Source organism: Sinohyriopsis cumingii, chromosome 14 (genome assembly GCF_028554795.1).
Source record: "Sinohyriopsis cumingii isolate HCF-2022 chromosome 14, ASM2855479v2, whole genome shotgun sequence".
NCBI lineage: Eukaryota > Metazoa > Mollusca > Bivalvia > Unionida > Unionidae > Sinohyriopsis > Sinohyriopsis cumingii.
Genome location: NC_142974.1, coordinates 77224053 through 77250146, shown reverse-complemented (window position 1 = coordinate 77250146; position 26094 = coordinate 77224053). Strand labels below are relative to the sequence as shown.

At 34.2% G+C, this 26094-nt stretch overlaps 1 protein-coding gene across 1 annotated transcript in view; it reads right to left on the bottom strand.

Moving 5' to 3' along the window:
• Positions 1 to 2680: 2680 nt before the first annotated feature.
• The window catches only part of LOC149784193 (proton-coupled zinc antiporter SLC30A2-like), a 76642-nt gene continuing 53228 nt past the window's right edge, over positions 2681 to 26094 (bottom strand). The window contains exons 5-9 of the mRNA XM_089932265.1: positions 21830 to 21983; positions 18199 to 18502; positions 11665 to 11770; positions 6399 to 6533; positions 2681 to 2950 (exon numbers count right to left, since the gene is read on the bottom strand). Coding sequence (XP_089788391.1) covers positions 2805 to 2950; positions 6399 to 6533; positions 11665 to 11770; positions 18199 to 18502; positions 21830 to 21983 — 845 coding nt within the window. The 3' untranslated portion in view covers positions 2681 to 2804. The remainder of the gene's footprint in view (positions 2951 to 6398; positions 6534 to 11664; positions 11771 to 18198; positions 18503 to 21829; positions 21984 to 26094) is intronic.

Below are 26094 nucleotides of genomic sequence, written 5' to 3'. Positions count from 1 at the left end.
AGCGATTTGTTATCTGCAGGAGTAGTGATTTGTTGATATCTGAATGAACACAGCAATTTGTTGATATCTGCATGAGCACAGAGATTTGCTGATATCTGCATGAACACAGCAATTTGTTGATATCTGCAGGAGTAGTGATTTGTTGATATCTGAATGAACACAGCAATTTGTTGATATCTGCATGAGCACCGAGATTTGCTGATATCTGCATGAACACAGCAATTTGTTGATATTGGCATGAGCACATTGGTTTGTTCATATCTGCATGAGCATAGTGATTTGTTGATATCTGTATATGTAACAGTTGGACAGGTTGTTACAAGTACCCACGATCGTAACTTTCGTCTATTTTGTACATTAGGTCTATTGTTTGTGGCAAACATGGTTGCTAATAAGTCATGTTACTTGTTGGAAATGTATTGATACATTAAATAGAAGATATTATCTTTATTGTTATTATTGTAGGTTACAGCACCCAAACTTTGATATAAAACAACTAAATGGTGACCAATTACATTTCTAGCTATGGCATACATTTTCACAAAGCAAGGATTTTATAGCCATGGTGTGTCAAGGATTTCTAGACATGGTGTAGCAAGCATTTCTAGACATGGTGTAACAAGGATTTATAGTCATGGTGTAGCAAGGATTTATAGCCATGGTGTAGCAAGGATTTCTAGACATAGTGTAGCAGGGATTTCTAGCCATGGTGTAGCAAGGATTCCTAGACATGGTGTACAGTTTCACTAAGCAAGGATGTCTAGCCACGTTTACAGTTTCACAAAGCAAGGATGTCTAGCCACGGTTTACAGTTTCACTAAGCAAGGATGTCTAGCCATGGTTTACATTTTCACAATGCAAGGCATTATATGTGTAATCCTGATACTTTGATATTGTTTTCATAATTTCAAGATATGACATATATTTTTTAACTGAATTAAATAAATTACCTTGCATTTAGGACTACATGGAGGTTTAAGGTGGTTTTGAAGGTAAAACTACTAATTAAAGAGCACAAGACCTGCATTTACCAACCACCTTCATCAAAAGGCAACCTCTTACAAAGTCACTTTGATATGAAAATATTTACCTCATATGGGTTTGCAATTAATGTAAATGTCCATATATTTGCTTTCAAATGTACTTTTATTATGAATAAAACTTAGGCACTGTTTAAGTACAGAGGTTATCCTGAAGGCATGTCTTGCTAGCAAACAGGATCCTATCATATAAAATACCAAATGGATAGACTTTAACTTCCTTGCTAGTATTAAGATATGACAGATATAAAATACCAGATGGATAGAATTTAACTTCCTCGCTAATATAAAATATGAGAGATCCTACAATTATAATTAGTACAGGATGATTGTTCAAGATACTTTGTTTAAATCCAAACAAACAAACATAAGAAAATGCATTTACAATTTTGATTGTTGGCACATAGTACTTTTTATCATGTTGGCTTTAAATTAATGTCATTATTATTTATTCAGTGAAATATAAAAATATGAAACCTGTGGAATATACGATTGACATAGTCAAAGATTTTACAAGAGTTTTAGTAGATAATTTATGCAGCAATATCACCTAAACTTGCATATATTAATCTCAGTGCTTTCACATTATTGCATACTTTGATGCAATAGCGAGTTTATGAAAAATGTACAGTGAACGATATCTTCAAACAGATTTTTTTCAAAGTGTACCATGAACAGCACATTATATGCCCAGCTTGGGTTTAGTAGTCCTGTTTGTAGGCACTGGTTGGTCTTGGTTGACTCTAGATATAACTAACCCATCGGTCGTGATGAACAGGACTTGTGGTTGTGGTATGTAATCATGAACCAATCATAATGACTTGGTGCAGAAACCAATACTGTTTTATTAAACTTACCATGCCATTTGACCTTTAGGTCCTTGAATTTATAGCTTTTAAGAAAAAAAACTTTAAACCCTTATTGCAAGTAATCCACAAAGTGTGGTTGAGAAACTTATTCTAGAAAAAAGTTGTTTTGCAAAACTCCTCTTGTTAAGTCACAATAAATATGAAATTTGACCCTAAATGACCTTGACATCTGACCTTAAAATCAATAGATCTTTTCATACAGTCAGTGGAAGTCATCCACCTACTTTGGTAAAGGCAGAGGGTGTACAACTAAAGCTATTATTCAAGAACAGTTTTCTTATGTCAATCATAGTGACATTGACCTTTGACTCCAAAACTGACCGGCATCTTCTTACCCAACAGGTAGATCATCCAAACACTTTGTTGATCATTACATCCCTGTCGTGGTGCCAGGTGTTAACTTAAATTTTCAGATGACACCATGTTTCTTCTTTCAGTCACTGAATTTATTGTCCTTTCATCTTCTGTCCCAAAAACTGACATGATTCTTTCTTACCCCAAGTACAAGCCATCCACCGTGTCCACAAAGCTTGGTCCTGGTCTGTGATGTAAAATTGATGTTATTATGTGGAAGCCATTTTTTGTTTCATTTTAATCATGGTCACTTTGACATTCTATTACAAAAGGAATAGACTTCCTTCTTATTGCAAGCACAAGTGATCCACAAAGTTTGGTAACTACAGATGGTGTGAATGTGTGAAACAAAAAAGGGAACAGGTGGGCAGATATCATAACCATCCGATGATAAGCATATAAAACTCAAGACCAATGGACTGTAGATAAACAGTATATTTCATATTTAGTCATGCCAGTGACATACTATCTGCAGTAAAAATAAAATCTCATATTTAAAGCAAGTCAAGGACATATCAGTTTTACAAACAATTTGCAAGAACTAATCAATCAAGTCTTCACACATTTTGCAGTTGACCATGTCATCAACAAACTCTTCCACTTGTATCGTTGTCTCTGTGATATTGAATTCCTTCTGGACTTTGGCAGTGGCTTCACGTAATACAAGCATCGGATCTGTGCCTGCTCCTGAAACGAGGTATAAAACATTCTTTTATTTGTTCAAGTCAATACTAAAAACATTTTTTACTGTGGAATTTTGTTGAGTTACTTATTTTGGGGATTGGGTAGATTTGCCAGAATTCAAGACTCAGATTGATATTGTAATTCCCATAAGTGAAGGTTTCAGAGGCATATCCATGACTGCTTTCCCGCTGTTCTCTCTATGCCTCCTATTATCTTGTCATAGGATGCTATGCTGCGAAATATTCTCACATAGCAATGTCTGCTGGAATCCAGGGCCTATCTGTTGACATGATCACTAGTGTGCAGACATTATGGTTTTCAAACTGGCCCTGCTATATCATGGTTGTCATTTTCAGACTGGCCCTGCTGTATCATGGTTGTCATTTTCAGACTGGCCCTGCTGTATCATGGTTGTCATTTTTAGACTGGCCCTGCTGTATCATGGTTGTCATTTTCAGATTGGCCCTGCTGTATCATGGTTGTCATTTTCAGACTGGCCCTGCTGTATCATGGTTGTCATGTCAAAGGGGAAAGGATTTGCAAGTGGGTGCCCATGACATGTAACAGCAACCATTGTCAATTTTATGGCCATGTCAGGGATGGTATAGCCCTACAAAGGCAAACTGCACTGCCTTGAAGAGTATATCACCGGTATGAGTAAAAGTGTGCTAGTCTTTTACCAAAAGTTTTTGCTATGCATGATAGTTTCCTGCCATCATTCAATTCCAGTTAGCCAGGAAAAACATGTAGACAGTTTGCAACTGGGTGGCACTTTTAATGTCAAGTTTCAATGTTATCATTAACAGTGATGGTTTAAAACAAGTGTTATCTACTAAATTAAAATGTTTCTGATGTAAATTTACATGAATTATTGGAGAGAGAGAGAGAGAGAGAGAGAGAGAGAGAGAGAGACTGAGTGCAAGTGTGTGTGTTTGATTCACAGTCCTCAACAACGAAGTCTACATTTTACGGAGAAAGTGATGATATTTTTTAAAGAACTCAATCTTAAATACAGGGAACAGTATTGTCAATGGAGCCACTGGAATGTGCATTTGATTTTTTAGTTTTAACGAAAGCAAGAAACTAATACGAGAGAAAGAGAAAGAGTAAAATTTACTTCTATTTCATGTTAGGCTTCAGTGATTGAAGATAGATAGTTTAGTATTTTGTTCAATACAATAAGCTAAATGTTTCTTTATACCAATTTAGTAACTACCAGAGACTTGTGCCTTTCCCAAGTTTCATGAATTTTGTTATAAAAGTATGTATACAGGATACTAAAAACCGAAATAATCATTTGTGCCACAAGGTTTGTAGATTTTCTAATCATCCTTGGAGCAGAGCTGGGAGTTGGTGGCTACTCAGTAAAGCTAAGCCAGTTATGATCAATAATATTGATTATCATGACCTAATTTTGTATGAGAGTGTGGTACTAACTGAAATGCTTACAGTCATCTAGGTTGACGATTCAACCATGAATATAGCATCAGAAATATCCAAGATCCCTGCTCTTGGGCTCCATCAGTTTGGTCTTGATGGGATGGCCCATCAAGTCACATAGGGACTTTAGCCTTGGACCCTCCAAGTCATACAGAGACTTGAAGGGCTTATTGCTGAGCACCAAGAGAGATAGCTGCTAGTACCATTTTCATAAGTCTTTGGTATGACTCTGATGGGGTTTGAACCTGCAACCTCCTGCATCCAAGGTGGACACTCTAACCACTTGACCACCAGAGTGGTCAACCATATATAAAGCAACATTATCTAAAAATTCACTTTATACTTAGTATTTATGAACAATTTATTTGTAAAAGTAATTAATTAATTAATTAATTAAAAACTAATTAAAAGATTGAATTTGTCTTTTCAAAGAATGGTTGAATTGTTTATAATTGTGGGTGAAGCAATTTTTACAATTTCACAATTAGAAAACAGGGTATATTGTTACTGTAGTTGCTGTTGTAGGGTTTAACACCTTTTTTCAGCACAAGATAGGATATACATGGTGGCCAGTATAACTGGTAAGTTAAATATTAGCTATTAGTGATGGGAACTGTCGGGGGGAACAACTCCAATAAATTTGTTGTCCAATACTGAAAACAGAATCATTAAAAAGTCATAAATCAAATTTAGCTGCAGCTCAACAAATCTTGGTGAAGTTATAATGCAAAAACCAAAGACAGTAGGATGGGCAATTAGAGAGAATAACTGAAGCAAATAATGTTGTAGGAATATGGAAATACCAGTTCTCATGAAAACAAAATAACAAGTGAAATTTGGTTGAAACCATCATATCTTTGTAAAGCTAAGGTACAGAAAACAACATGATAAGGACAAGTTACAAAGGGGCATAAGTTCTGGAAATGAGGTCATGGAATGCTAGAAACCAAACTCTTTCAAAGAGTTATCAATATAAAGCGGCTTGCTAAATTTGATCAAAACAAAGTTACATTGCGTGAAACAATTATGGAAACAACAACGATGAATGACATCATGAAATTATGGAAATTGAACTTATTCGTTGGTCTCTAAATCCATCAACCAAATTTATTTGAAATCCAACATACCCTGTTAAAGTTACGCTACAGAAACCAAAGTCAGGAGGATGGCTAACCAGGGAGCATAACTCCTGTGAAAGATGGCATGGAACGCTAGAAATTAAAATCGTTCACGGTTGTGTCAATATAAAACTGCATACCAATTCAACTAAAATCTTTGAAAATCTTTCAATTTCTGGTCATGTTAATATCTGCAAATGAAAGGACTGGAGGATACACTATCAGGGGCCATAACTCCTCTTTCTAAAGGGAACAGAAGGTTGGAAAACAAACTCATTTGAGAGCTTATTAATATGCAGGTGCATTCCGAATTTGACAAAAATTGTAAAATAGCTGACTGATTGACAAAGTGACAAATGATCAGGCAGTTGGATGTACATGTGGATAACGACAGGGCTTTGCCTACTTTTTCAAGCCAGGGCCTAATGACATTTTCATTCAATAATCAAATATATGAATAGGTCTCTGAAAAAGGTGTCCTCATATTTTCTACATAAACAAGTCTTTTGTTTTACAATGTATCAATTGAATTTATGATTTGTTTTGACCAAAGAAGTCAGAATAATTGATACTCCATGATTAAATGTCAATCAGTACCTTGCTATATTGTTAGTCTTTCTTGCTACTGCCTTTCTCTTAAACCACTGCTCTGTTACATGGAGTATGGACACAATATACATCATTGTTTTATTTCTAGCTCAAAGAAAACATGTTATACAACTTAACAATTAAGAACATTATAAAAAAATTATAAACTTATCTGCACTCCATCAAGATTTTATAAATAGATATTGGGGTTTTTAAATATCTATTTATAGCATTATTCATGAAGATCTGTAATTTACATCTACTATTTATAATAACAAATAATCAAACTATCACTTGATACTTACTGACAGCTAAATGAACCGAGAGGGCAACTTTGCTGAGGGAAAGTGACCACACCCTGAGGTCATGTATATAGCATACACCATCTATTTCCAGGAAGCTACTCTTTATAAGGTCCATACTCATTCCCCTTGGAGTCCCTAGTAAGTAAATGAAGACTTATTAGAAAAGCTACACTTTATAAGGTCTATACTGATTCCTCTTGGAGTCCCTAGTAAGTAAATGAAGACTTATTAGACAGCTACACTTTATAAGGTCTATACTCATTCCTCTTGGAGTCCCTAGTAAATAAATGAACACTTATTAGACAGCTACACTTTATAAGGTCTATACTCATTCCTCTTGGAGTCCCTAGTAAGTAAATGAAGACTTATTAGACAGCTACACTTTATAAGGTCTATACTCATTCCTCTTGGAGTCCCTAGTAAATAAATGAAGACTTATTAGACAGCTACACTTTATAAGGTCTATACTCATTCCTCTTGGAGTCCCTAGTAAGTAAATGAAGACTTATTAGACAGCTACACTTTATAAGGTCTATACTCATTCCTCTTGGAGTCCCTAGTAAATAAATGAACACTTATTAGACAGCTACACTTTATAAGGTCTATACTCATTCCTCTTGGAGTCCCTAGTAAGTAAATGAAGACTTATTAGACAAGCTACACTTTATAAGGTCTATACTGATTCCTCTTGGAGTCCCTAGTAAATAAATGAACACTTATTAGACAGCTACACTTTATAAGGTCTATACTCATTCCTCTTGGAGTCCCTAGTAAGTAAATGAAGACTTATTAGACAAGCTACACTTTATAAGGTCTATACTCATTCCTCTTGGAGTCCCTAGTAAGTAAATGAAGACTTATTAGACAAGCTACACTTTATAAGGTCTATACTGATTCCTCTTGGAGTCCCTAGTAAATAAATGAACATTTATTAGACAGCTACACTTTATAAGGTCTATACTCATTCCTCTTGGAGTCCCTAGTAAGTAAATGAAGACTTATTAGACAAGCTACACTTTATAAGGTCTATACTCATTCCTCTTGGAGTCCCTAGTAAATAAATGAAGACTTATTAGTCAAGCTACACTTCTTAAGTCCATATTCATTCCTCTTGGAGTCCCTAGTATGCAAATGAAGATGTATCATACAAGCTACTCTGACATAAACTACATTTAAGTGTGTATAACAAATATTAAACTGCCAACAATGGGATCCCTAGGAAGGCATCAGAGGTCCAATTTTTAAAAAATTTAATTACAATAACATTAGCACTTTTATATATATATATATATATATATATGTCAAAGATCAATATTCAGTCAGGGTAAGTAAACACATTATGGATGTAAATGGTTTTCATATATAACCCTTTGATTAATGCCAAACTGGGAAATTGGTATTGTTATTATTATTATTATTACAATTATGAATATTATTATTATTATCTCCCAGAGTATTTTGAAGAATTATTATAATATGATAATATAAGGGATTGTAATACACCTATTGCAATGTCAAGTCTTCATTCTCTGTTCAAAATATAAACCTCAGATTATCAGATGTGTCCAATGGTTTGTAGAATTTCTATTCATCCCTGGGGGCAGAGCTGTGGGTTGTCTGCCATTTTGCTTACAACATTTATTATCTCCAATGCCATTGATTTCTATTATTCATGGAAGAGCATAATTTTAACATGCTGCTTCAAATAAAAAGAGGCCGAAGTGGGCCTGAGCTTGATCACCAAGTTGGCATCTACATAAATGTCACATGCAAGAGCTGTTGGCTACTGAATCTGGGTCAGTATGATGCTTTATACAAAATGAAAAAATTTCAATGCTTTTGTCTGCATATGCAGTAATAAAAATATTTGTTTTATGGTTTATCCAGTTTTATATGTTCATTCATATTTGATAGCACATCAATATCTTTTGTCCAATACTGAAAGCCCTATATGGCAAGACATTTTCTGTCAAACTTGTGAAAGGCTTTCAAGCTCAGACTTGTGTTTTTTCAAACTCAGCCAAATTCTTTTTAGAAGGAGTTATAATTTTCTTCCAATTTTAGCAGCAGCAGTTTTATTGGATGGCATCATATGCACAACTCTAAAAGCCTTTTATTCCCAGATGCTGTCAAACATGGTCAAATTCTATTGAGTGTCTCTGACAAAAGTTACTTAAAGGATTTTCTATTATAAGCAACAGAAGCCAGTTTTGATGGCAGTTTAGAATCATTTGTACAAAACTGATTGCCATCCATGCCAGGATACCTTCTTTGAAATTTATTTGACAGCTTTGAGAAATCATTTAAAAGTTGTTTTTTTGTTATCAGTAATGGAAGTCATAGTTGATGTCAGACTGGCATTATTTGTACAAACTTGAAAGTTACCTATGTCAGAGTGTTTTCTGTCAGACTGGCATTATTTGGACAAAACTGAAAGTTACCTATGTCAGAGTGTTCTCTGTAAGACTGACCTTTTTTGTACAAACTTGAAAGTTACCTATGTCAGTGTTTTCTGTCAAACTGGCATTATTTGTACAAACTTGAAAATTACCTATGTTAGAGTGTTTTCTGTCAGACTGGCATTGTTTGTACAAAACTGAAAGTTACCTATGTCAGATTGTTTTCTGTCAAACTGGCATTATTTGTACAAACTTGAAAATTACCTATGTTAGAGTGTTTTCTGTCAAACTGGCATTATTTGTACAAACTTGAAAATTACCTATGTCAGAGTGTTTTCTGTCAGACTGGTATTATTTGTACAAACTTGAAAGTTACCTATGTCAGAGTGTTTTCTGTCAGACTGCCATTATTTGTACGAACTTGAAAATTACCTATGTTAGAGTGTTTTCTGTCAAACTGCCATTATTTGTACAAACTTGAAAATTACCTATGTTAGAGTGTTTTCTGTCAGACTGCCATTATTTGTACAAACTTGAAAATTACCTATGTTAGAGTGTTTTCTGTCAGACTGGCATTGTTTGTACAAAACTGAAAGTTACCTATGTCAGATTGTTTTCTGTCAAACTGCAATTATTTGTACAAACTTGAAAATTACCTATGTTAGAGTGTTTTTTGTCAGATTGGCATTATTTGTACAAAACTGAAAGTTACCTATGTCAGAGTGTTCTCTGTAAGACTGACCTTATTTGTACAAACTTGAAAGTTACCTATGTCAGTGTTTTCTGTCAAACTGGCATTATTTGTACAAACTTGAAAATTACCTATGTTAGAGTGTTTTCTGTCAGACTGGCATTGTTTGTACAAAACTGAAAGTTACCTATGTCAGATTGTTTTCTGTCAAACTGGCATTATTTGTACAAACTTGAAAATTACCTATGTTAGAGTGTTTTCTGTCAAACTGGCATTATTTGTACAAACTTGAAAATTACCTATGTCAGAGTGTTTTCTGTCAGACTGGTATTATTTGTACAAACTTGAAAGTTACCTATGTCAGAGTGTTTTCTGTCAGACTGGCATTATTTGTACAAAACTGAAAGTTACCTATGTCAGATTGTTTTCTGTCAAACTGCAATTATTTGTACAAACTTGAAAATTACCTATGTTAGAGTGTTTTTTGTCAGATTGGCATTATTTGTACAAAACTGAAAGTTACCTATGTCAGAGTGTTTTCTGTCAGACTGGGTCATATTCTTTTGAGAAGTTCTTGCTGAAATGTTTCTAGTAATACCAATGATAATTCATTGTTGATTCACATCATTTTGTTTTACAAATTTAAAATACCTTGATGTTGGGAAGTTTTCTGTCAAATTATGCTCAGCAGTTTCTATGGACATGATTAAGAAGCTCTTGAAAGTTTTTCCTGTTTATATATTAACAGTTTCACACTGACGTCATCACTGTCATCACTGGCATTCGACCAATCAAATAACACTATCTGATTCATTTTATAGTCGATTGACTGTTTTTGTCCTTTTGGACCTTTGACATTGATAGCGTAGAGAATCCTTGCAGCCCGCTAGATGCATTTTTGTTGAACTGTATCCCCAAGATTTTCCCAGATTCATTTTGAGAAATAATTTTATAAAATATACATCGGACATAAAAGCCATTAAATTCTTTTATATAATATTCAATTTCCAATTATGTATTAATCAAATTAAGTTACAGGAGAGAAAGATGTCATTCTTTTTCAGCTAACAGTTTGTTATAGGAGACCACATTGCTTGCTGGCAGATCAAATTAGTTAAAGTTACAGTGAGTGAAAATTTAATGGAAACAGTCTCATGTACCATCGACCTACACGATTTTAGTTTCTTCAGCATGCCATAATCTGCTCCCTTACCTGTCTCTGTCTTTGAAATAGATTATTTAATTTGATGACTGTTATGAGCATATGAACTTGGTATAATAGATTATTTAATTTGATGACTGTTATGAGTATGTGAACTTGGTATAATAGATTATTTAATTTGATGACTGTTATGAGTATATGAACTTGGTATAATAGATTATTTAATTTGATGACTGTTATGAGCATATGAACTTGGTATAATAGATTATTTAATTTGATGACTGTTATGAGCATATGAACTTGGTATAATAGATTATTTAATTCGATGACTGTTATGAGTATATGAACTTGGTATAATAGATTATTTAATTTGATGACTGTTATGAGCATATGAACTTGGTATAATAGATTATTTAATTTGATGACTGTTATGAGCATATGAACTTGGTATAATAGATTATTTAATTTGATGACTGTTATGAGCATATGAACTTGGTATAATAGATTATTTAATTTGATGACTGTTATGAGCATATGAACTTGGTATAATAGATTATTTAATTCGATGACTGTTATGAGCATATGAACTTGGTATAATAGATTATTTAATTTGATGACTGTTATGAGTATATGAACTTGGTATAGCCTTATTATTCTTTACACATATTGCTTATGCTTATAATATTGATTTCATCCAGCATACACCGTAATATGTCTTTCTAAGTCCCACCCACTCCCTCCCTCATTGACAATTTAAAGGACACCACAAAATGGTAATGTATTTATTGTTTATATGATATTGATTGAATCAAATAAGACTGAGTAGACACAGTGGTACAAGAAACATGGAATCAAAGTTTTAACTCAATTAATTCCATGCTAGACTTGGTAATTATGGCATCAAGATATGAGTATTTTCTATAGGAAATAATCTTTTCCGACAAGATCCCTGATACACTTATATGTCATAATCCCATGGCAACTATGCCGTACGGAATGCTTTTATCTTCTTACCTTCCATAAGAACAACCAGTATATCCCTGATAATTGTTACGGTAGTGAACAGTACCAGTACGGAAAATATAAAGGTGCATATTGGATCAGCAAGCTTGTACTCTGGCTGTAATGAGAAAATGTTTGTTTGGTTACGTTACCATAACATAACTAGAAATCAAATTTTGGAGTAAAATATGTTTATCTGATAGAACATACCCAATCATAATTCATTAGGAGTACAACTACTAAATCACAAATCCAGCCATCACCACCCAAACTCATTTTTAGCAACAAAGTGATGAAAGTTGTCTGCCCATCTAGGTGGAAGTCAGACAAGAGCAATCGTGCCATATATAGAGGAATTGGTACAAAATCCCATCAATAAATCAGTTACTACTGGACGAGATATGAATTCTAATTTAACTGCAAAGAGGCTTGGAGGGTGTGTGCAGCATTAAGAGGTTATTGTTAGGACTGGTGCCAGGATAATGTGACTGGGTGGTACATTGTACAACATATCTATTTCATGATGCACCAGTGCTAGACATCACTAAAAACTGCCTGACTGAAGACATAGCAATATGACTGAAAGTTTTTGAAAGCTATGTTAAAACCCCATATCACACACAGATACACACACACACACACACACACACACACACACACACACTTGGAGGATATGTGCTACGATATTCAGCCTGAAATGTGGTAGACTTGGAGGTGGATTGTCAGCAATATCACCACCTTAGAAAATCCCCAAACCAGAGGCAGCAATCTGGGGAATTTTTCCCATTTGCCTCCTAATTTAAGCAACACAAATATTCTGGATGTAATGAGCATGCCATTTCTAGACAACATCTCCTGGTGATGCATAAATAATTAGTGCTCTGTTGTCAGCCAGACCCTGCTAATTTCTGGAAGGACGGTCTAATGTAAGCATCACATCATGACCCATGGAGACCTAACCTTGGGAGAAATTGCCCCACGGTGAACTCGCCTCAATGTATCTTAAGATCTCTACCCAGGGTGGTTGGAGAAGTTGCCCTAGATTGTCTGGATATATATATATACGTTTCTGTGCAACAATGTCATTTCTGTATTTATTGGATCCTGTGTTGTTTTTGGTCCAAAATCCAATTTGTATAAGGAATGAACGATCGTCATTTAAACTGGGAACTAAGTAATATTCATAAAATAGACAAATATATCAACTATATCTCTTCTAAATGCACATGTACATGTGATTTCTCACCGTCAACATTAAGACTCACCCATGACCATGTAATATTTATCTTTTAGAATCATCCAGATGGATACATTATTTAAAAGATAGAAATGTTTACTAGAGAAGTATATTGCATCTTAATCCAAGTTTGTAATTTTACAAAAAGTTGTCCCACACCTACCTTATGGTCTGCTAATTAACTTGCCAACTTGCTTCTCATGTGAGATTATCAAGAAATTCCCAGGTGTAAATTCTGTCTAAAAATTTGCAATAATTTTTTTTTTTTGTGGGGGCAGGTGCAACAATGATATTGGACAAGTAAATGTTTAGCTGTACTGTTTTCTCTTAAGTCATGCAAGATATTGGCTCCCAAGCATGAATGCCAACAGGGATCTCTACGTAAGGGTTTAGTTGGCACCCTTGTCTTTTCATTTCTTATGATGGTAGCCCATACTTTCTTTAATGGACAGTCTCAGCACATATGCTACGTACAACTCAAAATTGCATTCCATACCACAGAAATACAGATAAGGTCAGTGACATCAGTTCTACCTAGAGACATTCACACTCCACGCACATACACCAGCTGAATGAATTGACATGTGTAAATATAGAACAGTGGCATGTACATGTGAAAACAATCGAGCGTTGTGTAAAAAATAGTGTGAAGAGGACATCATAGTAATGAGGAAACAAATCCCATGGAAATTACATGCATGTAATAACAAGCAATTATTGGATCAAATTCTGGTTTGGTACTTTATGGCACATCAACACAAGTAGCTTACTTAGTGCCGAGGCAATTTGAATAAAAGGATGTTGTACAAGAACACATGGCGGAAGCTGATCCAGGCTTGCTTAATGGTAGGATTCAAACCTTCTCCCTTTCAGTCGTGAGTTCAGTATACTAACCACTCAGCCATAGAGAAGGTTGATTGCTTCACTGCACTGAGTGAAGTATTATTGACCATATGGAAAACCACTGAAATGGTGCTGACATGCATATTGTTTGATGTAAGTGTCTGTTGAGTATTTTTAACGTAACTTAAACAATCTTAGTCATATCGCTATGATGTCTCAGGGTGGCAGTTGCTAGTAATGTCTAGCACTCAGGCATCATGATGCAGACATATAGAATCACATCACATCCAGTCACATTATCCTGACAACTGGCTGACAAGTCTTAACACCAACCTCTTAATATCAAGTGCCAAGTGAGGCAGCCACAAATACCATTTTTGGTATGACTCAGCTTGGATTTGAACCTGTGACCTGCCGCATCAAGCCAGATGCTCCAACCATGTAGGCCAGCAGAGCTGTCCTCATGAAGTAAGAAAAATGAAGCACAAAATATTTTGTCAATGATAAAGACAGAGTGAAAAACAGACATAAATATAATTGAATATACTTCCATATGTTCAATTGAAAAGTGGATAGAAGTAGATATCCATTTGGAGAGGTCCAAAAACAGAACTTGCTTCCTAGCATGAATGGATTAGTAAATGAACTATGGACAGCATTATATACATATTTCTCCATCAAAGGGGATATCACTCTTATCTGACATCTACCTAGGTGAACAGACGACTTGTAGAATTTTTGTTGCTATAAACAAGCTTGGAGGAATGGATATTCAAGATAGTGGGTTGTAATCCCAATGCTATTTATTCAGGTAACCTATTTGAACTACCAGTGAACAACTGGAATGTAATCAACAATTACATAGCTCACCTCTGAGCAACTCTTAGTTTAGCATACACTTAATTATTAATTATTAAATATTACTTATCAAGTATTAATTATCACACATAAAACAAAATGCAGACTAAACCGATTGTCCATTGTGACAATTGAATAAAAGCCATAAAACACTAATTGGTATCAAAGCAGAGGTACCATGTTAATAAAAACTAGATACAATTATTTTAATCATATTTTTTAGAATTCGCTTCTGACTCTGTTAACAGTGTCCACACCTAGAATCCAGATTGTACGGATGAAAGTCTCTGGCCTTGAGTAACCTTGGAGTGAGACTCGGTATGACTGCTATTTGAAGAATAGTTCACGCATCAGTAAATACCGTTATTAAACACTTCAGTAAATACCGTTATTAAACACTTCAGTAAATACCGTTATTAAACACTTCAGATAAGGCCTCATATTAAATGCATACAGTGCACTCATTTTTTTATGTAATCATCCACAGATTCGATACAAAGTTAGCCTGTTTATGGTAAAATGTCACAATATGCAAATGTTCAGTCATTAATTGGAAAACGTTTTATTACTGAATAAACTTACTGATTCCTACTTCAGCTGAAGTGGTCAGATTAAACATAGAAAACGTGTCATGAACTAAATAAAAATATTTAACATATATTAGTAAAGAAGAAATGTAGGTCACATTAATCTTTGGTTGCAAGGGTGTAGTACAGTAAAACCTGTCTTGAAAAACCACTATTATGTGAGACCACCTGTCATGAGAGACCATACTTTTTTGGCAGAATGAGTGGTCTTTTAAGACAGGTTCTACTGTACTGAAAGAGATGCACAGAGTTATCATGTTGAATGATTCTAACATAAACACAGTTGTTAAAAGGTCTCTAAAATTCCTCTCCCCATTTAGGCAAGCTTTATACATTTTACAGAAATGCAATAGTTGATGACCTTAATGAACTATTTTTTATCATATAAAAGTCTGCTTTCCAAAACTTATTAACAGCTATTAAAGTAATTACAAACTGATGCCTGTCTCTAATAAGCATTTATTAGCAGAGAAGAGTGAGTGCTAAGTGCCTGGAAGATCCTGATCATAAACTTCCATTACAATATATGAACTTTCAATAAACAAAGCTGACAACATTCTGACAGAACATCCTTTTCCTTAAAGGAAAAACACTTGACAGCCCTGAAGCAGCATTCCGCCAGCCAGGTCAGTGGATTCAAAAGTTCACTTTAGTTGGAGCAAAATGGAAATGCATTTCCTGGAGAGAATGATGTGACCTAAACAATGAAGAAGGTGGAAAGGAAAGCTAGAGACATCTTTTATGCTGCCTGCTTCCACACAGTTTTAATTCTGTCACCGAACAGAACTGGTGTACCAGAGAACAGTTAGCTCATGGCCAAAGAATGGCATGGCTTCAGTTAAGATGAACATAATGTGTATCAACTCCCTAAGTTTAAATTGGATGAAGCTATCAGGGCATATTAGCCATGGATTCATGTATGGCTCTTTTATTTACCTTAGCAGTGTGGGTTGTGGACACCAACATAAGCTCAATGCCCGACTTTGCAGATAAAATAAAAATTGTGCCTGAAGTCAAAACCAGACATAGTGACAACCATATTTTACATTGATCTGGAGGTGGCTTGAAAATGAAAAGAAAGAATTTACATTCCCTGGGGTCTGGATCATGTGTGAAAGATATTTGGTGATTTTTCATCGCTAACTGCAGATTGTCTGTTTGTGCTCATCTTCTTGAGCAATTGATTCCTTAATCTTATACGCCTGGTTCACAGGTGGTGGTGGACACTGAGATGGTGATAAACTTCTATAAATATTTTCAACAAATGCTTTGAAACTGAATGACATACGCTCCATGGCTGTGTCTGAATCAGCCAAATGAAAAAGGTTGTTCTGGTACTCATTGTGTGGATAGTTCTCATTGGGCTTACCTTCCGTGTCTGCAAAAATCTTGTTTTTTTGGCTGCAAGAACAAGGCTGTACTATCATTCCTATGTCTTGGCAATAATAACGACTGAAGAGCAAACAAACTTTTGGGGTGGCTACTGGCTGGACAGTTGGCTCGGTGGCCAGCTGGACAGAAATGAAGTACAAGCAGATGACCCAATTAGACAGAACCCAATATAACTCTGCATATATTGTAGAGTTGCCAGAATGCAGCAATGGTGGACTGGCTGGAAGAAATCTTTGCAAGGTCAGTGTCATACTCACTGAGCATGGAACAAATTAACTGTCAATGTTGCATCACATTTCTACATGGATGAGTTTGGTTTCAAACTGATATTCTGTTAAATTGAGAGGCAATGTGGAATGACTTGGATTGAGACAGCAAAAGATTAAATTGGTAAATGCCCAAGGGGAAGGTAATGGGTGAGTTTTTTTATATATGTGGTCTATATGGTAAATATATGGGAAGGACAAAGTTTTCCCCTTCTGGGAGTGTTTGATTCAAGAGGTAGTACAGCTTATTTGATAGATAAATATAGTCATTGAGTATTTATCAGCAAAGTTTAGTACTTATTTGTTTCAATTAAATAAAACAAGTAAAACCACAAGTGATGATGGTAGACATTATGTCTGTATTGACATGAACAATCACACTGCTTGTAAGAAGTGAAAATGTTTCGGTCAGTGTATGGTCTCTGATCCCAGACTATCATGTGGATGGACTCTTGACCAAGGAATTCTAGTGGTAGTCTGTAGATAATTGAATTTGATACTGACTCATCATTGATTAGTATGAAATATATTCTAGATTAATTCTGTTTTCACGTATCATTCATCATTTTGGATCTCCAGTCTGCATTTTCTTTAAAATGTATTAATAATTGCATTTGCTCATTATGTTGTTTGCATTCATTTTGCTGTCCATTTTCATTTCAGTTTCAGGATTTACAAAAAATCAAACACATAATACACTTGGTCATCATTAATTGCCACTGTTGTCACTTGTGCAATTGTTAAAGCCATTTATTACAACTAACAAGATATTGAGTTCATAATTATACAAATTGTTTGATTGAAGAATGTAAAAGAATCGTTGGCTGTTGGCTGTTTGTAACCTTTCTGTCATTCCTTTTTTTTTTTAGATCAGAATATGAAACATGTGCAGATGCTATGAATTTGTTGTGTACACCGATTTCAACACAATAGTTTAACTTCTATAACTATAGCAATGCGATCGCTTCCAGAAAAGGTGTACTTCTATCTGCTGACACAGAAAATGTTTTTTAATTCATTACACAGTGCACTTTACAAACAGTAGTTCCAATTTATAAGTGAACAAATGAATCAATTTTACAGATCAGTAAATACAACCTGCCAAAATTATAAACCCTCTGCATTCCTCAACTCAGTTGTTGATGATCTCCGATTTATGAGGCAAGTGAGTTTGTGCAGTATTTTAATGTCATTAAATGTCATATATATGTATGTATGTATGTATGTATGTATGTATGTATGTATGTATGTATGTATGTATGTATATATATATAATGTAACAATAATGCTAAAAAAATCATTTATGTTCGTTATTTGTAAAAGCAAAATGTATGCTCATTAAAACTGATTCTGACTGCCTTACCTTAAAGAATATAATAATTGCAGCCACGAGAACTCCAATACTTTGTATAAGGTCTCCAACCACGTGAATAAAGGCTGCCTTAACATTGAGGTTGAAATGTCGTTTCTTATGCGCTTTTCTATCAGAATTCTTTAATAGATCAGATGAATTATTTTCTAGCTGTACAGTGCCATATGAAGTTTCATTTTCGACAAGACTATCTGTTGGTGAGAAGGGGTTAAAATGGTCTGATTCTGTGGGATCTGGACTCTCGGCATCATGGCTATGATTATGGTGGGTGTACTGATGTAGAGAAAAGCCCATTCTGTGAAGGAAAGGTACATTGCATTTATATGTATGACATGATTGAAACCTAGAAACGATATTTAAGAACCAAAATATTTTTGTGCAAAAATTAATAATGATAATCACATTTATACATCGGTACCAATTTTGTTTGGATATATTGTTGCTTCGAACCAGGATTTTAAAATGTAAAAAAAAGGACTGACCTCTAAAAATTTCATGACTCAACCTCCCTCAGTTTGAAATACTGATGAATATGTAATATTCTGCGAAGCCAAAATTAACAATATCAACAATGTTCATTACAGTGAAACCATTCCATAGCAGCTACCAACGAGATGGTAAAATTTTGGATGGATACGTAAGGTGGCTGTTTAAAGAAATTTAAAACTGTAATAAAATTTTAAAAAATTAAGAGAAACGTCAGGCCTGGCTGGTTTTAAGAGGGTTTTGACTTAAGGGAGGTAATCAATATAGGAGGTTCCAATTTAATTCATAGTAAAATATGGGGCAGCAATTGACAGTTTATAGTTCAACTTGTGCAAAGAATGCATAACTGTTAGCTTTTTGCAAATCTCAATGGCTCATTTGACATTCTTAAGTGTTATACATTACAATATGACAATATTTAAATGTAGTATAATATGATATTTATACAACAGTTTGATATATAATATTTAAATATTTTGTGCAAGGTATGATATTTAACTGTACAGTGTCAAGGCTCTCAGGGACTCCAGCTTCCGTGATATTTTCAACTGAAGCACCATTTCTCCTTGTCACGCTTCTCCGTCATGCACCTGTCTTTTCCCTAAAAATCTTCCCCATTATATATATTGGTTTGCCTTAGAATAACTAAAGGCTGGACTTAAATAAACAGGCATGGAACCACTATGCATAATGAACAGTTAACCCATATCACTGTAATTGTTTTTTGAAAAGGACTGACCCTCTAAAGGCTACTCTGACCAGACTTCAAAGAAACCGAACTCTGTGGAATATTTTGTTTAGCATGTTAGTAAGCATTTACAAGTTTTGTTGGCAAATAAACAATGTCCTATTTTGTTGTAATGGTCTTTAAATCATATTGGATACAACATGAATATATACCAGGATAGTAATCAAAGCTTTCTCATAAAATCATTTGGACAAGTCAAATAATTGATATGCCATAATAGCAATAACTGCTATTTAACTATGGGCAATGTAGACTATAGGGCACGAAGGTATTATTATAGTACTCTTTCAAATAGTTCAGAAAAGTATGTAGACTCGTCAAAACAAGTCAACAAGATCTATTTTCATTTTTTGGGAAACAGACTTGAGATAAAAATGACACTTATGCAAACAATCGGCAAATACGATAGCATCTGAGCTTATGTAAATCCATCCTGACAACAGGTTACATCAACAGTTTCACTTGTACTAATATAATTCGTCTTTTCTATATAGCCCACCATTATTCCTTACGGAAAATTCTTGAGGGTAATTAACACTGTTGACTAGTGAACATTTTTTTTTTAATTGGTTTCTTCCACATATGCTGCTTGGTATATTTTTTATTCCTTCTTTGTTTCATTTAATGATGGTAATTTAGGTATATCTATCTTCTCTCTCTCTCTCTCTCTCTCTCTCTCTCTCTCTCTCTCTCTCTCTCTCTATATATATATATATATATATATATATATATATATATATATATATATAAAGGTAGAGTGTAATGCCAGGTAACTCATGTAAGTTTCCTTTGTGTGAATGGAGATGCTTTTTTATTTGCAGAAAAATACACCCAATTCTAAATGATTATTCTTGGGATTGAAACCAACTGTTGATTTTACTGCTGTGAATTTTTTGTAGTTTGCTTTTAGTGTTGTAATACAGCTGAATATTATAAATTTGGTTGTATTAAGTTTAAACTTAACATTCTGTTTACTGAAAAATATTTTCTTCTTAAGTGTGATATTATGAACGGCTAAGTATTTAATCCTGAGATCTACTATCCTAATGTTTATATACTTTTTCATTCTTCTTTCTATTCATTTGAAAGTGAAAGTCTCTCAGGTATTATGACTGGGACTCTCAGAAATAGGCTGGAGACTCCAGAGTTCTATGAACACAGAGTCCAGAATTCCTCATCTGGAAACTAATGAGCACTGAGTGTCATATGATCTGTACATGAACATGATATATGACATTCAGATGTACAAAGTGATATATGATATTTTTTGTGCAGTATGACATGCTATGTATGCGTACAGTGCAACATGATATTTGTATGTACAATGTGATATATGACATTTAGATGTACAAAGTGATATATTTTTTGTGCAGTGTGACATGAAATGTATGCATACAGTGCAACATAATATTTATATGTACAATGTAATATATGACATTTAGATGTACAAAGTGATATCTGATATTTTTTGTGCAGTGTGACATGCTAAGCATGCTTACAGTACGACATAATATTTATATGTACACTGATATATGATATTTATATGTACTATGAGATATATGATTTAAATGTACAGTGTGATATGACATGTACACATACACTGCAGCGTGATATATATACATGATATATGATATTTATATGCACAATGAGATATATATTTTATGTACAGTGCAACATGATATTTATATGTAGAATATCATATATGATATTTATATGTACAATTAGATATATGATACTTGTATGTAGGGTGTGACATGATATGTATACACACAGTCCAACATGATACATGTGATATGATATTTATATGTATAATGAGATATATGATATTTATACGCACAACACGACATGATATTTATATGTATAATGAGATATAAGATATTTATATGTATAATGAAATTATTATATTTATATGTATAATGAGATATATGATATTTATATGCACAATACGACATGATATTTATATGTATAATGAGATATAAGATATTTATATGTATAATGAAATTTATTATATTTATATGTATAATGAGATATATGATATTTATATGCACAATATGACATGATATTTATATGTATAATGAGATATAAGATATTTATATGTATAATGAAATTTATTATATTTATATGTATAATGAGATATATGTTATTTATATGCATAATGAAATATGATATTTATATGTATAATACGACATGATATGTATAATGAGATATATGATATTTATATCTATAATGAGATATGATATTTATGCATACAATACGACATGATATATGGATAATGACATATATGATATTTATACGTACAATACGATGATATTTATACATACAATACAACATGATATTTATATGTATAATGAGATACCTGATATTTATATATATGTTACATAAACTCACATCAAATTGAATACCACTCCACAACTGGCTGTGATGAGCATGATGATGGCATTAATCTCGTAAGATGGATTTATCACTCTTTCAACACCCATGTATACCAACACTCCTGTTAATACCCACAACAGCAAGATTGATATCAGGGCTCCTAGTATCTCTGAAAAAAAATCAAAGTATTCAGAATACTGATGGCTTGCAATAATAATGTGAACAGAGAGATTAACATTATGTACATGACAGTAATAATTTTCTCATATTATATTATGTTATGTTACATTATTATAACAATACTTATATTTATTAAAGTACTTAAAATCTTGCTGTAGCATCCAAAAGAGAGTGGTGGAAAGAAGACTGTAAAATAAAAGTCAAGAAAGAAGAGAAACGTTCAACACCGATATTTGTTTTACTAAATGATGCTTTCATCTCAAATGTAAAATCAAATAATTTTCACTAGAGGAGAGTACATGTAGCTTATTATAAGTAGCTTATTATAACCAACACTTAAATATTATAGAGTAATTACAAAATAAGAAAATACATAAAACAAACTTCTCAAATTTCATTTCACTTAAGCAATATAAGCCAGAAATGTCAGACAAGCCTTGAAAATAAAAGCAATGTGAATACTGGTAGTAATGAGGGTAGGCATAATTCAGTATATAAAACAATATCATTGGTATGAAAATATATTTGGGAAATATTGATATTCTGATCACCTGCAATTACCAGAAGCATATAATCTAAATTTTAATTATGCTGTCTCTTATCTCTTAATGGAGAAATGATTTAAAATTTCATTCAGAATAATCTGACAGAAAATATCTAACCAATTTCCTTTTATAAGCATCTTGTGCTGAAATTGATCAACATAAAAACTGTCAAACAATAGCAGTTATGCCCCTTTACTTATAAAGACTCACTTACAGTACCAATGGTAAAGGCAACTAAACATAAAGGAGGGCTATGATTCGGAACACAGACTATTGTTTGTACATGAGAGTAGAAAGCAAGCCACTCACTTTAGAAAGAAACATTCCGCCAATAAAAAAGCAAAAGTGTAAGAGCTATGGCACTGTATGCAAAGGACATTATTGATACAGTTTTCTCTGGATGGTCTAAAAGAGAAATGTGGACATAAACATAAGTGCATGCAACAATGAGCCATAACTCTAAAAGCAAGAGGCTCAAGTGGCCGGAAATTGATCACCTGCCTGGTACATGCCTAATAGCCAAATGCAAGAGCAGCTGGTAAAGAAATGTGGGTCAATAAAATGTTTTTCATATAAATTTCTACTGGTTAGCTGCAAATGTACCTAAAATGGCTTCTTGTAAGCTTTCTCTATTTTGATAGCTTCATTAACATATGCTGGCACATCAAGAAAACATATCCATTAATAAAATGCTTCTATACTAGGACACTTTCCACCTTTGTTGGCCAAATTCTGATGATTAGTTTATTAGATACAGTTATTTAAAATATTTGTCTATTCTTGGTAATGACAACCATATTTTGATTATTCTGAAGAGTGGTATATGACAAAAAGATATGTAAAAGTTCTCTTTTCAGTTATGGTAGTCACGGTAGTTATGGCAGTCATAATAATGGTATATTGGTATTGTTTGAATGTCCTTCAGGCCAGAATGAATATAGTCCAATTTAAAATAATAATAAAATTCTGTTGGTGATTTGTTGCTGTTTCTTTCAATGTAGCTGTTTGAGTGCAAAACTAATTTAAGTTAGTTACCTTCTTTTATCGAGTTGCTCTATCTTACTCTAGCGCAAGTTCCCACTCCAATAACAATATTCCATCTTAAAAATAATAATTGGCAGTTTGAAATAGAAGAAATAAAAAACCAACATGTTCTAAGTATGATACCTTAGTTAACTTCCGTCAAATGATTTCTTTCATTTGGACCAATACTGAAAGAACATTTGAACAGAGAAGGACGATAAATTTGGTAAAGTATTACTTAATTAAAATTAGACCCCTCCCATTTTATTAAAAATCCTATATTTTATAGCAAAATAACTTTACCCATGATAGGCTAATAGCCTAAGATAAGATATCAAAGTGACAAGAAGGCGGAGTGAACACGCCAGAAAAATGCTTTATGTCATCATGCAAACATAAGAGTTACAAAAGGCTTAAGACAAAACCATAGCAACACCATCCTTTTATTTTCAGGAAGGAAAGCATTATCATGGCGAGATATAGCTGAGCTGGTTTAATAGTCCGAACAATCCCCTTTGAGGTGGTAGCTGTTGAGCATCCGAAATAACCTTGAAAGGGATCAGAAGACAGTTATGAAAATTACTTTTCTCTTTTTATTGATACTAATACAAATGAAAAACTCTATCTGGGTAAAATAGTCTATGTTGATCCACAGAACAATTACGTCTGAAACTAAGGATTGCAACATCATCAGAGTTATCGAAGGTAGCTGATTCTTGGTCACAAAGCCAGCTTCTTAAAGAGAAGATAAAGAATCATAGTTAAAAGTGAGTTTTCCACTGCCAAAGCACGATTTTCACTCATCCTCTTCATCAGTGTTAGTGGGTGGAAGGTAGACTGTTGTAAGGGAAAGGTTCTCAAATAAAGCTTCATTCAGAAGTTCATAAGGAAGTTGAAATAAAGAAGAAAGAATACAAGAAAGGATCTACCTTGGCATTCAAAAGCGAGAGACTGGTCTTTAGATATCAAAGTAAGTTATCGGTTCGGAGAGATGTCCCGATCCTATAGCTGAGCGAATATAAAACGTAATGAATTTAACCCTTAATGACGAAATCTGAGCATTGTTTTATCAAAGAGAAAAGAAGCCAAAATCTGCACTGCAGTTAAAAAGGGAACATACTGAATCGTGACAATTCTTACTGCAGCAGTCGGAAAATATTCTCCACATGGCATCAAAAATCTTGGAAGTCGATTGCCATCTGGCCAAAGCGATGTTTATGGCACTCTTGATGGAAATCCGACACATGCAAATAGGTCGTTTGATTTGAGCCAGGTGTTAAGGTGGAGAATTTGACTAGCGTTGCACAAGAGGAACCCTCTGTGATGCAACAGTAGATTTCTTCTCTGTGGTAATTTGCTCAGGTTCTCGACTAAAAGGACAAAGAAGTCAAAGGGGAACACTCAGGATGGGCAACGACTTGAAGAACCCGAGACATTATTCTGAAAGATGAGAACGTGCAGACGTACAGGCAATCCCACCTCAGATTGAAGACCTCAACTGCCAATGCTATCTGGTCTGGTACTGAACGGACACACAAAGAGAACTTGAGTTTCATCCTCATTGCCAACGGTCTGTCATTGACTTTCCCCACAAAAATTCCCTCATGGGAAGTGCCAATGTGAGTGCATAACGGGCCAATTAATACTTGTGATTCAAGGAATAAACTAGTGGCCACAGCGTAGGAGAGGTGACAAAACACCTCTTCTGCTGTATGGCTGCCTTTAGACAGGCAGCTACTGATTTAGTACTCTCTCCATCGCTAAGTGTGGGTCACGGAAGATCAGATTTAGGCTGTGCCAAAGAAAGCCAAAGTACCCTAACTATCGAAGATCCGTAGGTTTTTTTCTTGAATACCTGTCTCAGGGAAAAATGTCAGTCGGATGTTTGTACTTGTCGTATAACTCATATCTGTTATGCATTCAAGCAAATATATGGAGGGGATCTCAGTAGTTTCCAAGCTATGACCCGAAGTCTTAGTCGATTTGACGGCAAGGGGCCAATGCCAGTTCTATGTACAAATCTGTCAATAAATGTGCAAATATAAGGAATATGGATTCCGGTAAGTTCAGAGGTTAAGGTAGCAGTCAACTCCTGTTGTATTGATGGATCACTAGGTCAAGATCAGTAGCACATGAGGTCGCAATGGTTTCCATGTTGTAACACAAGGAATCATTCATGCGGGGTGGATATGCATAATGCTGTGGGCTCGACTATAATCTTTTTAATAAAGTTATAATGCTGAAACCAAAAGTTTGGAGTGTGGTCAAACAACTCCAGTAAATGATATCATGGAACTTTAAAAGAGGTTACATTCAAAAATTAAAAATATGCAAGAAATAAAAAGAAACCCATCAATCCGTGTTAATATTATGCATGGAAACCATACTTGTAACAGACTGGCAATATCGTTAACATGCATGAGCACATTGTGAAAAAAGAACCTCAAACTTTTTCTCCACCTCCACCCGACTCTCTCTCCGTACATAACTATCAGTGTTGTTGTGTTATATTGACTGGCTATCCTAAATGAG